This window comes from Tympanuchus pallidicinctus, unplaced genomic scaffold, assembly GCF_026119805.1.
Source record: "Tympanuchus pallidicinctus isolate F22 unplaced genomic scaffold, pur_lepc_1.0 scaffold9, whole genome shotgun sequence".
Taxonomy (NCBI): Eukaryota; Metazoa; Chordata; class Aves; order Galliformes; family Phasianidae; genus Tympanuchus; species Tympanuchus pallidicinctus.
The window spans coordinates 1,538,237-1,553,489 of NW_026294813.1; the positions used below are offsets into that span (position 1 = coordinate 1,538,237).

The 15,253-nt window shown below is 37.9% G+C and overlaps 1 protein-coding gene across 1 annotated transcript in view; it reads right to left on the reverse strand.

Annotated features, from left to right (window-relative positions):
* Nucleotides 1-15,253, reverse strand: part of HOMER1 (homer scaffold protein 1) — a 94,987-nt gene that overhangs the window by 56,775 nt on the left and 22,959 nt on the right. The window contains exons 3-4 of the mRNA XM_052670207.1: nt 7,468-7,599; nt 3,310-3,402 (exon numbers count right to left, since the gene is read on the reverse strand). Coding sequence (XP_052526167.1) covers nt 3,310-3,402; nt 7,468-7,599 — 225 coding nt within the window. The remainder of the gene's footprint in view (nt 1-3,309; nt 3,403-7,467; nt 7,600-15,253) is intronic.

Here is a 15,253-nt window from a genome sequence, read left to right on the forward strand (position 1 = left end):
AATGAAACAAGTAGGAAAAAAAAATTCTTAACATGGGACTACTACTTCCTAGCCACCAAAGTACTTTTCTAAGGTGGGAAATACTTAGCTAAGCAATACCAACACTTCTAAAACTCCAGCATCTTAGAAAAATAGCCCAACTTCAGTGGACTTTAGATAAGATGGGTCTTAAGTTTCCAACACGGCTAAGTGGAAAGTACACGAGCTATAAATTCCTGTTTTATTTATGTGACATTTCTGTTATTATCTCCTTTTTTATTTTTCTCTGTACTTTCACATCAAGTTCGTAAAGGACATTCAGAATTAAAACTGATATATGCCAGAAATATTTGCAGAGCTGCATCAGACAATGCTGAGCAGTAAATGCTTTGTGCAGGGTCTTGTTATGCTAGATGTAAACATATTTTAATAAAGATTTAACATGTAGGAACACACTGAATGCAAAAAAAGCATACGTCCTTCTTTTCCTAGAACTGTGCAGCAGAGAGGGGTGAACAATGTACCTTACCCAATACATTTAATAAACTGGTAAACAATGAGAAAGACATTCTTTAAACACTGCTATAAGATATTTAATGTAAGCTTTAAGCGTATGTTTTCCAGTTTTGATATACAGTATTTTCCTATCATTAATTTGATGCAGAAGGACTATCAGAAAGTCTGTGGCAGCAGAGGACTCACCCTTGCAGTTAACTGCAATATTCTTATAAACCACACTGTTTATACACCACTTCCCACCCTTTCCTGTCAAAATTTCCCCAGAAAAAAACCCAACACGTTCTTAGGAAGTCCTGCCTGGCCACTGAATCTCTTTCCTTAAGTTGGAAGGGACCCACAAGGATCACCAAGTCCAACTTTTGGCTCTGGACAGGAACGCTCAGTATTTAAACTCTGAGAGCACAGTCCTTTTGAACACTGTCCTTTTGAATGCCTTTTGAATTCAAGCAGGCTGGAGCCATGACCATGCTCTGGGGAGTCTGTTATGTGCCTTTTTCACACTCTGGTGAAGAACCTTTTCCTAACACCCAACTTGACCACTCTTTGATGCAGCTCCATGCCAGTCCCTCAGGTCCTTTTGCTGGAATCCAAAGAAAAAGGGAAAAGAACAGTTGTAAAATGATTAAGAAAAACAACACTGGAGTTAAGTGCCCTGCAACCACTTTTGGAAAGACTATCAAAATGACAGAAAGTACTCCTTCGGTCTCCAGTGTCCCACCTACCTTACCCACTGCCAAGCATCCATCTTCCCCCTCAGTTATAAATTTTTTTGAATAAACCTAGCACCATGTAAGTGTCGAAGTATGCCACAAAACCGTCACTGCTCATCTGCTCTGAACTCCAGAATTCCTGATTCAACTGCCTTCTCTCTGGGGAACTAATGGGAAGCATTGAGTATGTGACAACCATTGTGCTGATATGTCAGCACTTGCGCTAACTATACCTTTTGAAATACACTGACTTACCAATGCAGTTAAAAGCCAAGACATAAAAAGGAAGGACTGAATAAGAAGGCGTTCTTAAGTGTACAGTAATAAAATTGCAGCTCTCAACATGCATTACAGAATTGCTCAAGGTAGCGTTTCTAAAGCTGCCTACAGCATAAAATGTTGGGCTCCAAGTATACAGGAAATGAACAATATTAATAGCTTATATAGAAAAAGTGAAAGCTTTAACCCTAGGCAACTGCTTGATAAAAGAATCTCGTCTCTGACTAATTCAAACTTACATCCAAACCAAGTAAGTGACTCCATTTGACACTGTCTGATTTAACTCCTGAGTCCCAACTGTTAACTAGTACGGCAAAAACAGAAGCACAGTAATAACTTCATCTTTAATGTTCAGTAACTAGAGGCCTAGCTGAAATTCGCCACTGACTTTAAAACTAAGTGTATACACTAGTTAATAATGTCAAAATCTGCTTCCATTATCTATGCACTTATGAAATTTACCAGAAATTCAGAGACAGTCATGAAGATCAGTACTAAAAAAAAAAAAAAGACTGCCTCATTTTTCTCCTCTCACAGTACAGACAGAAGCAGTTTCCCTTTGATACCAAAAGTCAAAGGGAACTGGCAAAATGCCTACCAGTGAAAACAACATGAAGCTATTTCACTGTATATATTCTTGAGGCTGCTCCCCTGACTTCTCCTGGAAGAACATCAGATATATCTTTCTTCTGAAGCAGTAAACCTACTTCTACAGCATGCTGCAAACCACATGCCATCCTTTTGCCATCAGTGCAAAAACACCAAAGAGATGCACTCATTCAATGAATAAAAATGCACTCTCAAAAACAAACAAACAAAGCAAACACAGCTGCATTAATCCTACGCAATAAGGAATTCCTGTTGAAGTTGTAAAGCTGCGTAATTTTCCAAAAATAGGAAACACCTTTTCACAATTGCATTAAAACACTGGAATGGATGAGTATAAATGCCTCATGCAATTTGTTTTTTTTTTCTCCCCCAAAGCAAATTCAAAGTATCTACTTTCAAGGAACTTAATTTTAGGTATGATTAATGTAAATATAACAAATATAACCATATTATCTTTCTGCTGGGCTTATATTAACCTAGTTCACATGCTTAGAAACATCTTTTTTTAATTCTTCTTTTGCAATATGGCTAACTGTAATAAAACTCAGAACCCACACAAGACTATCATTGACCTTCACACAACACGAATGAACACTACAAAGTTGGAAATAAGTAAAAATAGTTTGCTGCTTTATCTTTGATTTTTGTTTGAATGATTCTTACATAAAGTCCTTTAAAGTGTATTAGCTCAAGTCTCAGAGATATGACAAGTAACAAAAGGTCTTAACTATAGATTTTCTTATATAACAGCTCACCATCTTTACTAATATTCTAGGTGAAGTTCAAAAAAAGGAATGAGAAAGAAACAAACACTTCATTTTTCTCCTCCGAAAAGAAAAAAAGAAATCAACTCCTAATATGGTATTGAATATCTGTTCACTTATGTCAGCTGGACTGTCCGTGCCTCTCCTTTCTCCTTGCCCCAACCCTCTGGCCTCTGTTAGCCGAGTCCTGGAGCTGCCCCATGATGGACAGCAGCCAGATCTAGCCAGCTCCAGAAACAACTCCCTTTGACTCCTCTAGAACATACATTAAAAGTGTTCTTAGACTTCTGAACACTTCTACGGTTAACCATTGAAAGGATCCAAGCTAAATGGGAAATACCTTGTTCCTTTTTGTAACAGAGCATGTGTTTGTAAGATACAATACAAATTCTTAAAACAGTATGCACAGAATTTGAAATACAAGCCTTGAAAGAGGCAGAAAAACTCACTTGAGAGGGTGTACTTGTCAGCTCCATCTTTTCTTGTGATTTTTCCTTTGCTAGCCGTGCGGCTTCTTTGAATTCCTGGAATTTTTCCGCAAACTGAATGTACATATGTTATTATAAAACAAAATAGAGAAAGAAGAGAGTAGGTGTGAATTAGTTACACTGCATGCAGAACATACTGCGTTGTACGATGTCAGATTACCTTAGTAGAATTTTTAGATTTTGTTCTCCCTATCTCCCTACTCATTTGATCAAGTTACACAGGGGCATAGCTTCCAGTAATTTTCAGACAGAATGCACTGTTTACATAGCAGGAAATTAACAATGCAAAAATGTTTCAACCAAACAAACAAGTTCAGATATAGCCAGTAATAGTAATAAACCGTCTTACATAGCTGCTGTCAGATTTAGGTTTCATTCTCTTCCTTACAATGAATAACTAGATTCTGAAGCCAGATTTGGTCACAACTGACCTAAGAGCTTCACACTTTCATGACTTAAGCAATACTAATTCCTTCCCAAATTGTGTTAAAGCTTTTAGAATTCCAATAGCTATCTACGAAATCAGCAGTTGGGAATGCTGAGTCAAGTTCATTTCTTGCTGTAACTGTCCTGGAAAGCTTGATGTCTCTGCTACACATATTCATAGAACAGCAATTTAGAAATACCTGCAGCCTTAAACCTGAGAGTTGAACAACTTATAAAGAACTCTGCTTAAATTTTCTGGCTAGAGAAAAATTTAGTGATCTCAGCTTTACATCACACAAATTGTAAGTAGCAAAGCACTTGATTTCACTTGCTTCTGCTTTTACACAAATATTATTTTACTACCATTGGCCAAACACTGCATTCTAAAAAAAACACTGGGATTTTTCCCAACAGTTTATAAATGTCTCCAGCAGCAACATACAAATACATTTTTTGGAGTTGTTTGTTTGTTAGTCAAGGCTATTAGCACTTGAGGAAGTACCATTTTTCTTCTCTGGAATCCTACATTTCAGCTAGTAGGTTATTTAAAAACATACATTTTCTGGATACAGGAAGATAAAAAAAAAATACCATGCATGAAAAATAATCCAGCATCAAAAAAGGTCTCAGAACAGATGATAAAATTGGCAATGGATCCCCAGAACTAGATCATACTCTTCTAGGAGCACTGATAATCATACATAGACCTCAAAATCTCATTGGTAACCTATTATTTAAGTCTGAAGACTTGAGGACCAGAGGACTGGTAAATGGAAAACATGATGCTGAAGTTTAGAATATGCAGTTGAAAAAAAACAAGATGGTAAGTATAATCTTCTGTATCACACTGGTAGAAATTATAAAAAGAGTGAATAGACTGGTAAACATGTAACATTCTGAAAAAGAGCCACCTAGGAAGAAAAATCTCATCAATTTACTAGAATTCCTTGAGATCTTTGGGTGGTGGGTAATAGCAATCTCTTGATACAACCCCCAGTTAACAAAGAGAGGTCTCATGGTATGAAAAGAAGAGTACTCTGGAGGATTCATAATCTAAGGAAACGATGAAAAACTGTGGAAGGATAATACCCATGATGACACATCATGCCTCATAACTCTTAGATTGTTCACAATAAATCAGGTCAACTAACTTAAATAAGACGGGTGATTTTCTTGCCATCCAGACGAATGTTATCCAAAGTACAGACTTTATTCTGGTTGGGAAATTTGCTTCAGTTTTTGATGAATATCATGGGATATTCTACTCTTCCTACTTCACAAGCAAGAGGGACTATGCCAGAAAATCCTAATACTGTGAAGGGAATACTCTCCAATGCAGAAACCATCTTTTAAAAGCCGTTGACTTCTGCCTGACTCCTTATGGAATAATCTTAAAATGAATTTGTGGTCTGACACATTGAGGAAAGCTCTAATGAAGATAAACATATGTTCAATTAATTTTCTTGCTTGCACATAAAGAGTTGACTGCCATGTATCTATTTTTTAATCAAATATTCTCACAGTCGCAATGATAACACAGAAAAAAGTTTACCTCTGATGCACTCTACTCTGGGAATTAGTTTATGAAGGACAAAGGTAAATGAACCAAATGGTTGCAAAGTCAAATACTTAGTAAGCTTTGATAATCATTCTTGTTTAGAGTGACACAGCTAAGCGGACAATGATATAAGAATAAATATTTTATTAAAAGACCTGATTATATGCTTCATTGGCCTTTTCAAATCAGTCACTGACTGGACCAAATGTTTTGCAGTTGTGGGTTCCCTGAAACTTTAAATACTCCAGAGAGCCCCAAGACACTTCTGCAGCTACATATAACAAGGACATTCATTTTGGGACTCTGATTCATCAAATACATTTTTAAAAAGTTCCCGAATTAATTTCAAGGCAACATCTAGAAGCAACCTATTCCTGAATAAATCTGGGGACAATTTCCTAAAAGCATTCTGAGAATTTGTCACCGTAACCTTCAGAATAGGTCTGTGACTCGATATTTTTCTTAACAGACTTGTGTATCCTCCATGAATCACAGCAATTTGAGTAACTGCTTATCAAAAATGTCCTTTTGACAAAACATCTACTGTACCTTTTCTTATTATTTTTACAATAGCAACATAAAATTTTAAACCAGAAGTATACTGAAAAATCTTAAATACCAGTTTGACAGCAGCTAAAGAATGATATTAAATTGGCCACCGAGGAGAGCGAGGAAAGAGCGGTGGAAAAGACAGATGAAAATACATATGTATGTTCTTTGGCAAGAACAACCCAATGTTGGAAGCCTGACAAGCACAGGGTATGCATGACTGCAGTATCACATTTTGCTTCCAAAGAGGTGTTTTATGATTGAGAAACACAAATAGTACATGAAAGAGATAAACTAAATTGGCATTTACACTAAATCCTTTTAGATGCTAACAAAAGCTGTATCTGTATTAGTCAGCAAGAGCTTCTAAAATGTACACACCAATTTAAATGATGAAGTTTCTAAGTTCACTGAAGCAATAATGTGCATAAATCTATCTACATGCATATACATAACATTGGTATCACTTGGAATTTTGTGGATTTGTGTTGCTTCATATAAATTAAAGCTGTCTGACTGTAAAATGAAGAAAACTTATGAGAATATTACATTGTCCACATAAAGTAGATGTAGTGGTTGTCTTTTTAATGATTTTCTAACAGACCTGCACTTACCACTTGTATACTAACAATTTCCCAAATGGATTGATATGTTTTGGCTAGTTAGTTGGTTTTGTGTTGGTTTTGTTTTTTTTTCAGACAAGCCAAATACGATTCCTTACTTGAACACAAACCATACATTCATCTCTGTTTCAGTTAGGTTTCCAGATCTTTTGTGTACTTCAGAGATGTAGGAATTCTGCTTAATGCATAGACATGTTCTCAAACTGAAAGCTTTTTATCTGTTGAAAGATGACACTGGTTTGTACAGGCTCCCATAATTATTTACCAGATTCACATTAATAGCAAAAGGTATTATAGAAGTGTTTCTCACAACAATTCTATCACTATTCAAAGGGTTTACTGTTTTCTTCAGATTATCTTTGAATACCCTCCTGCTCAAGTTGAATATAAAAAAAAAAAAAAATCTCATGTGTCACAGAATGTCCTTATTAGTTATTTCAACTTCAGTACTGCAACAAGAAACAGTACTTTTCTTTTACACGAAATAAATTTTTCACTAGCTTCACCTTTAGCCTACAGATGTCACATTATCTGTAACAAGATACACATAGAAGAAAAGTTAAAATGAATGTGACTTAAAAGACAAAAAAGCATCAAAAGACTATCAGTAACTTATTTTCTAGGCCATCTCAATATAGAAGTAACACTAACTTGCTGACTCTTAAACTCTATTATGAAAAACTGTAACAGAACAACAACTTTAAAATAGAGAAGCCTAACAAATTGCTATTTAAAAAGCTTAAATCTTCTCCCTTTTCTCAGTTAAGAGAAAATACACAGTTATCTAAGAGTTAAAAGCATACTGCCATCATGATCTGTCTTGTCTTTTCAAATTATAAGGGTAGATACAGGGTATTTTTTTGTTATTTGTAAATAACAAGACTGAGTCAAGGCACAACAAGCAGGAATCAAATATTCTTATGGTGCTTGGCTTGCCAAACAGTTTTTGTTGCTCATACTTACTTTTGAAAGATGATGCTCAGATGAAAATCCCAAGCCATAGACTGTATTTGCCCTGCTGTCTGCCCATTGGCCAAACTTCTGGGATGTTTTAGTAAATGTCATGTTGGGGGTGATAGTGCTGTTTATTATTGCCTGGAAAAAAAAAAAAGTGAATGTTGTAAAAAAAATTGGACTTTTTCTGTTTTTTTTTTCAAATATTTTTAGACTTCCTCATAATAAAAACTATCAGCATTGCAGTCAAGTATCCATGTACACAGAATGAGACAAACTAACAGGCAACTTTCTTCTTCTACTTCAATGGCAACTAAATTATGAAAGCCTGTAATAGCAAACATTGTCTGAAAAAAAGGAGCAGAAGCTGGGGTAGAGGAGATGCCTGTTGGCAATTGCAAGTAAAGATTTAATGGTTAATAAGTCTAAAAAGAATCCATCAAAGCAACTGCATAGGCTAATGAGATCTGAAGAGAAGAAGCAAAGTCCTTTTTCTCATGAATGTGTTTCTTTGTCCCCTAAGGCAATGTCTTCCAAGCTCCACTGTTGCAATTCCCCCATTGTATATGAAATTATCACCTGGAAACATGCAATAAAACAAGAAGGATTTTTTTTTTTTTTTTAAATGTTTCTGTATTGTTTTCCTCCATACACAAACAAAAATGGCTAACAATGCCAGGGTCATATAACTGCAGAAGAAGAGCTACTCTCAGCATTTCTCTCTTCTTGCTATGTAGAGAGTGGAAGAAGGCCATGTTCCAGCATAAAAACGCTAAACAGATCTCAACATGTTTCCATCATACATTCAGAACTGTATCTGTTACACTCAACAGATTCTAAATCTGTGATGTGGAACGATCCAATTGACATATATGTATGTCAGGATAGATTCTTACAATGACTCCAGTGGGTTCCATTTAACTACGTACCTGACAGTCAGTACAATTCACAGCTGGACAGTATGAACTAACCATAAAATCAAAGGCACGCAAATTAAAACTGAAATGCAGAATTTAGTTTCTTATGTATATGGTGCTATTAAGAGTTTCAACTATATTTGTTATTTAATAAAACATCAGTTAGTTAGTAGGATGGCTTGGGTTGGAAGCAACATTAAAGATAACTGAGATCCACATACCCTGTCTTGGGCAGGGATGCCTCTCACCAGATCAGGCTGCCCAGAACTCCATCCAACTTGGCCTCAAACACATCCAGAGATGGGCACCCACAGCTCCTCTGGGTAGGCTGTGACAAGGTCGCACCACTCTCTGAGCAAAGGTTTGTATCCCTTCTTTTATTTTAAAGCCATTTCCCCTTGTCCTGTCATTACCAGATCTTCTTAAAAGTCACTTCCCTTCTTGCTTATAAGCTCCCTTCAAGGAGCGGAAGGATGCAATAAGGTCTCCATGGAATTTTTTCTCCTCTAAGAAATTAAAGACCAACTCCCTCACCTTCCTCCATAAGAGAGGTGCTCCAGCCCTTTGATCATCTTCACGGCCCTCCTCTGGATCCACTCCAACAACTCTGCATTCTTCTTGCGCTGGGTACTCCAGGCCTAGAAGCAGTACCCACATGGAGGGCACAGTAGAGGGGGACAATCATCCCCTATTCCATTATGGCCACATCTCTTTTGATGCAGCCCAGGATATAGATGGCTTTTCAGGCTGCAAGAGCACACTGCAGGCTCATGTTCAGCCTTTCATCCACCAGAACCCCCAAGTCCTTCTCTGTAGGACTCATCTCAACTTCATCTCAACTGGGAGTTCTTCTCCCAATCTGTACCCATGTCTGGGACTTCCCCAATCCAAATGTAACTTGCACCTAGTCTTACTGAATCTCATTAGGTTGATGTGGACCCAATTTCCAAGCCTGTCCAGGCCCGTCTAGATAACACCCCTTCCTCAAGAGGTGTCAACTGCACTACTGAGCTTGGTGTCACCTGAAAATTTGCTGAAGCATATACATCATCATCATCTATGCCACTGATAAAGATCTTAAACTGACCCCTGGGGGACACCACTTGTGCCTGTCCTCTTTCTGGTCACAGAATCATAGAATCACAGGGTTTGGAGGGGACCTCTATAAACCATTGGGTCTAAACACCCTGCTAAAGCAGGTACTCTACAGAAGATCACACAGGTAGGCTTCCAGACATGTCTTGAATATCTCCAGAGGAAGAGACACCACAACCTCTCTGGAAAGCCTGATCCAGTACTCCATCACTGTCACAATAAAGAAGCTCTTCCTTGAGTTTTAGTTTCTGCATGCTGTCTCTTGTACTGTTGCTGCACACCAACTTGAAAAAGTCTGTTGCTACCAACTTGACTCCCTCATTTTATATATTTATAAACAGTTATGAGATATCCACTCTGCCTTCTCTTCTCTAGGCTGAACAGTCCCATGTCTCTCAACCTTTCCTCAGATGGGAGATGCTTCAGGTCCCTCATCTTTCTAGCCCCACACTGGAGACTCTTTCTAGCAGATCCTTGTCTTTTTTGAACTGACAAGCCTAGAAATGGACACAGTATTCTAGCTGTGGCCTCACCAGGGCAGAGTAGAGGGGGAGAATCACCTCCCTCAACCTGCTTACTATGCTCTTTTTAATGCACTCCCCCAGAATACCACTCGCCTTCTTGGCCACAAGAGCACATTGCTGGCTCACAGCCAACCTGTTGTCCACCAGGACAACCACATCCTTGTCAACAATCTGCTGGCTACAACCTTCCAACCAATTCTTTTTCCACCAAGTTGTCCAGCCTTCAAAGCCATATCTCTCCAATTCAGAGATAAGGATGTAGTACAGGACCATGTCAAATGTCTTGCACAAGTCCAGGCAGATGACATCAGTTGTCCTTCCTATGTCCCCCAAAGTTGTCACTCCATTGTAAAAGGCCACCAGACTCATAAGGGCACAATTTGCCCTCAGTGAAGCTGTGCTGGCTTTCTGGGATCACCTCCTCATCTTACATGTGCCTTAACACAGCTTCCAGGAGGATCCACTCCATGATCTTCCCAGGCACAAGCTCATCAGTCCCTGGTTCCCTGGGTCTTCCTTTCTATTTCCTAAAAAAGGGAGCAATGTTTCCCTTTTTCCACTCAGCAGGGATTTTGTCTGACAACCACGAATTTTCAAATATGATGGTGAGCAGCTTAGTAACTATTAGTTACTAGTTAGTAACTAATAGTAACTAACTAGATCAGCCACTTCCTTCAGGACCCTGGGATGCGAATTGTCCAGCCCTGTAGACTTGTACACATTCAGTGAGGCCCACTGCCTCTTCTGCTGATATTGGGCAACAATGAAAACAGCCTGCTGGCTCCATCCTCTCTACATCTTTCCTTTAGATATCTATAGGCATAAAAAATTCTCTGAGCCTTCTCTTCTCATGAAAATGAGTTATTCCTTCACAGGTGCGGGAGTTAAAGATGCTAAATCACAGATGAAGGAACTTTAACAAAACTAGCAGCTTCTACAGTGGCTTTGGCAGTTCCACCATGTACACGTTAAATAGGAAAAGCAAATCTGGGTGTAGCTGAGAATATCAAATAGGCAGTTCGCTCTGACAACTTTTGCCTCAAAATGCAAGTTTTGCCAACTCCTGTGGAAAACTGTAGAGTTTTGGAATGCCTGGAAGCTGACACTTGATTCAGCAAGTCTCATCAGATAAAGAATAGGATTTGCTGTCTGACTAAAGGCTGAAAAAACAACTGCAAACTTAATTGTCCACAAAACTTAAAACATTTTCAAATGGGACACATTAGACATGTGTCCTACATTATAACAAGAAGTCATTGGTAATTCAGACAATATTCTCCTTCCTTTAAGTGTAGAGTTGAAGGCCCAAATAAAGCCAAGAGTGTCACAATTGAACTAAGGACCCTAAAGGACTTCATCAGGAAAAGCTGTCTGCATCAAACAGGAAAGAAAAATGCATGGGACAACAGAGGTGTACTTATTAGAAAGACATTCTGAGGCTCTCTTTATCTTGTATTTTTTCCTTAGTACTCAGAAGCCCTCCTTATTAAATAATCTGGTGGAAGTCTGTAACAGAGTTCCTAAAGTTCCTCTAACGTTCAGCCCTCTTTTGCTGTGGAAGCTGTCAACAGCAGCACGATTTAAATGAACTACCCTGGAGACAGTGTAGAAAACAATCCTTCTCCCCAGCTCAAGCTATAGCTATATTGTTGGCTTACTTAGCCCCCAGTCACTGCCTGGGTAATTGGAACTAATGTCAGATTTGAGAGTGAAGGTATTCTGTCACTGGTATAATACTCTTCAGTGCAGAAGACTCAGAACCTGCAAGCAACAGGCAGGTTGAAAGCATGAGGTCTGGAACCTGCTGCAGTGACTGTAAACCCAGTGCAAAACCTTGGACAAAACAATGAGCTTTCATCTGAGACTGCTCAAGGCGTCAGCTGAGACCACATGCCTGCCTATGCAAGGGATAATCCAGGTAATGGCAGACACAAAAAGGCCAAAGGTTTTGACAGCAGTCTGCACTCAAAGTAGATTACCAAAATTACCTCTTTCTATTTGGTAGAAAGAAAACTTGTTAGAAAAATACCATGCTGAGAAAGGGCTGCTACTATTCTGCCCTTTGTTTTCCAACAGAAGAAAAACAAGAATGCTCCACTCCAGCAGACAGTGTTCGCCTGAAGATTAGACTCTCAGATCCCATTGACACAAAGACAAGCCCTTTTATTAGGTATACCAATTTTAAAAGAAAAAAATCAAGGCTTTCAATTCTCTGAATTAAAAGCATTAGTGTGCTCAATGTCTCATGTTTAATTATGCTTTAAGATTGTGCAATGCCAGAGCATACTAAAGATACAGGCAGCATTCGCTACTTCTGGAAATACTAGATACTAGTATTCATAAATTCAGCTTAAAAAAATAATGTTTTTAGAATTATCATTTATTATTAACTTGTTTCATCTATACAAATACTGTTTTAACCGCTCTCCTCCATGTCAGGAGATTGCACTGTAGAGTCACTAGTGTAAGGAACGTCAAATATGCCATCAACTTTTAAGAATGTTGTTAGTCTAAATGTACAAGTATATCTTAAAAACAGAACAGAGTCAATCTGACAGGCAAACATTTAGCTTTTGAAGAAAGTGATCTTGTTATCTTTAGATTTGGTTGGAATAATAAAATAGCTTTCATGTTTTACTTTCAAATGAGTTTCGCTATGAGAAAATAGAGCACATGTCTAACTAGGCTGTTCATTTTTCTGACTGCAAGTCCAACACTTGCAAGAAAAACAGCAGCAGTCCAGTATGATTTCAGCTCATGCTAAAGATGATGGCAATAAAAATTAAGACACAGAGTATCACTGAATTTCTTCAAAACAAGGTCACTGAAGACCTGGGCTCATGGGACTTATCTACAACCTGTATTTAGCATTATTATTTTAACATATGATTAGTGTATTTTACAAGTCATTAAAATGTAAAGATCACTAATGACTAACTCAAAGCAGAAACATTATGTGCATGGCTTATGAAATCTACAGACAAAAATCACTCTTTTCCTAAGTTGTCTTTTGTTTTAGATAGACACAAGTTACTGCTTTCTTTCCAATTTTACAACAGTGAAAATAATATCAGAGCATTCACTGGTACCAAAAGAACCACTTTACTTATTCTCCTTCCTTAGTGGCTACCAGAGATTGAATGAAAAGACAGTGGGATTATGGGAATAAATTAATATCCACACACAGCGATACTGGAGAAATAACGGAGGCTTCCTTCCATCACCTACTAGAAAGAAGAACTAAGACATAAGAAGATATGAAGTGACTATATAATTAATGAGAACTGAAAGCCTTAGCAACAGCTTCTCAATGTTGTCATGTTGTATTGCATAACAGATTTTATTTTTCAGGCTTTCTCTTGATTTCTAGTGTTATATGAAGAAAAGTTGCATAAAAGGCATTTGCTCGCAGTCAGGTTTGAGTTCTACCAGATTATCTGCCATGAGGATCTCTCTGCAATGGGTGACAGATACTGTATATAGCTATAAAATGTGTCCTGTCCAGTGAACACATCATGGTCCTAGAACATTTATCAGAGATAAGTAAGAGGGAAATGCCTCATTTCTTGTACAAGGTGTTTTATGAAGACATAGAAGCTTTGGAAAACATTACGCAGAGATGGGAACCAGTGTACAACTTGAAAAGTGCGTAACATATATAGCTGGAATAATCTCATAAAAGGACAGTTTAATCTACCTAAATACTACATCCACAAGAACCATTAACCCAATGACTTGCCCAGCTACGCCTACTTTTACATGAGAGCAATTTACAAACTAAAACTGATGGAAGCTAACATAATTTTGAGTAGGATGAAGCTGTTTGGAAAAGGATGAGTTGTGCTTGGCTGCTCCATCACCTGGTTTATACAATACATTTATTTGAGCCTCTAGAAGGAGTAAACAGAACATGTCTAACAGCTGTATCTTGCTCACAAACCAAGTGAAATGGAACAAGGAAAAAATAAAACCTCTTAAAATGCATCAAAGATCTCCACAAGCAAACTCAAGTGTATCTGAAATGTATGGTAGGATTTCTCAGAAGTAAGTGGAGATCACCCCATAAAAGATCATATCCTGTTTTAAAGTAGAACAACATAGTGAAGTTTAGTCTTTGGGTAGGAGTTCAATTTTATTCAGGAAACCTAATGAAACCTGAGGGGGGGGAGGGAAAGGGAGAAACAGGATCTACAAATTATATGAGGCTTGTTTGTGGTTGTCCCCTACAAACCATCACCAAAATTCTTGCTTTCAAGATACTGACATGAAAATTTTAAAAAATGAAATAAAATGAAGAATTGTTTCAGTTACTAGTGAAGAAAAAATGCATTTGCTTAAAAATAGTTACGGAAAACAGCTAGTAGAGAAGATATCTCTATACCCCGACTTGAAACACTCAGCTTATGGCTGCCTGGCTGTAAAGCAATCTGAAGTATGCATCTTTTCCCTCAGCGCTGCAGAGAGAGTAGATGGTGAAGTCTTGCTCCATGAGGGAGCTCTAAGGGAATGGAATGGACCTGAAGATTGGAAAGGGGCATGGATGGCAGAAGCAGGACTCAAACCTCACTCTCTCAGACTTTGTATAGTCCAGGTGGAAAGACTGTTCGCAGCTATCACTTACCAACTCACTACTTAGCACCTAGGCCACTGTAACTGAGCAGCCACATGGTCTTCATTCTCTCCAGACCCATAAGGTAGTCATCATCAGCAATGTGGCTTTCAAGAGAGCCTAGCAGGATCATCTATTTATTTTTATTTATTTATTATTATTTGAATTACCTTCTGGTACTCAACTGTGTGTTTCAGGGTAGTGTAGCGATCCCTGAAATAATGCATCTTAATCATGGTAGGGGTCCTAGATCTTAGTCAGATACACAGTGCTTGAGATGAAAATACTACTGTGATTGCAGCAATTAAAGAGAATAAATAAAAATGACAAATTGCATTATCAATATACCTTGCCAATTGTATTATAAATACAAAGGAAGTACCGCAGTAGACAAAAGAGCATATAAACAGATGAACGACTACTTGACAACATAACTTAGCAGTCACACTGCAAGAATTGTAGCATTAGGCAACAGAACTCTCTGTATTGGAAGAAGAATTTTGTAAACTGAGCAGATCAGTTTGGGTGCTATACATGACAACTATCAGCAATGATCTTATACAACATCAAGTTGAGATCCAAGTCTTTCATAAGTAGTCATACACATACACAAAAAAGGTATCCTAATTATCTGACAGAAGCAAAAATCA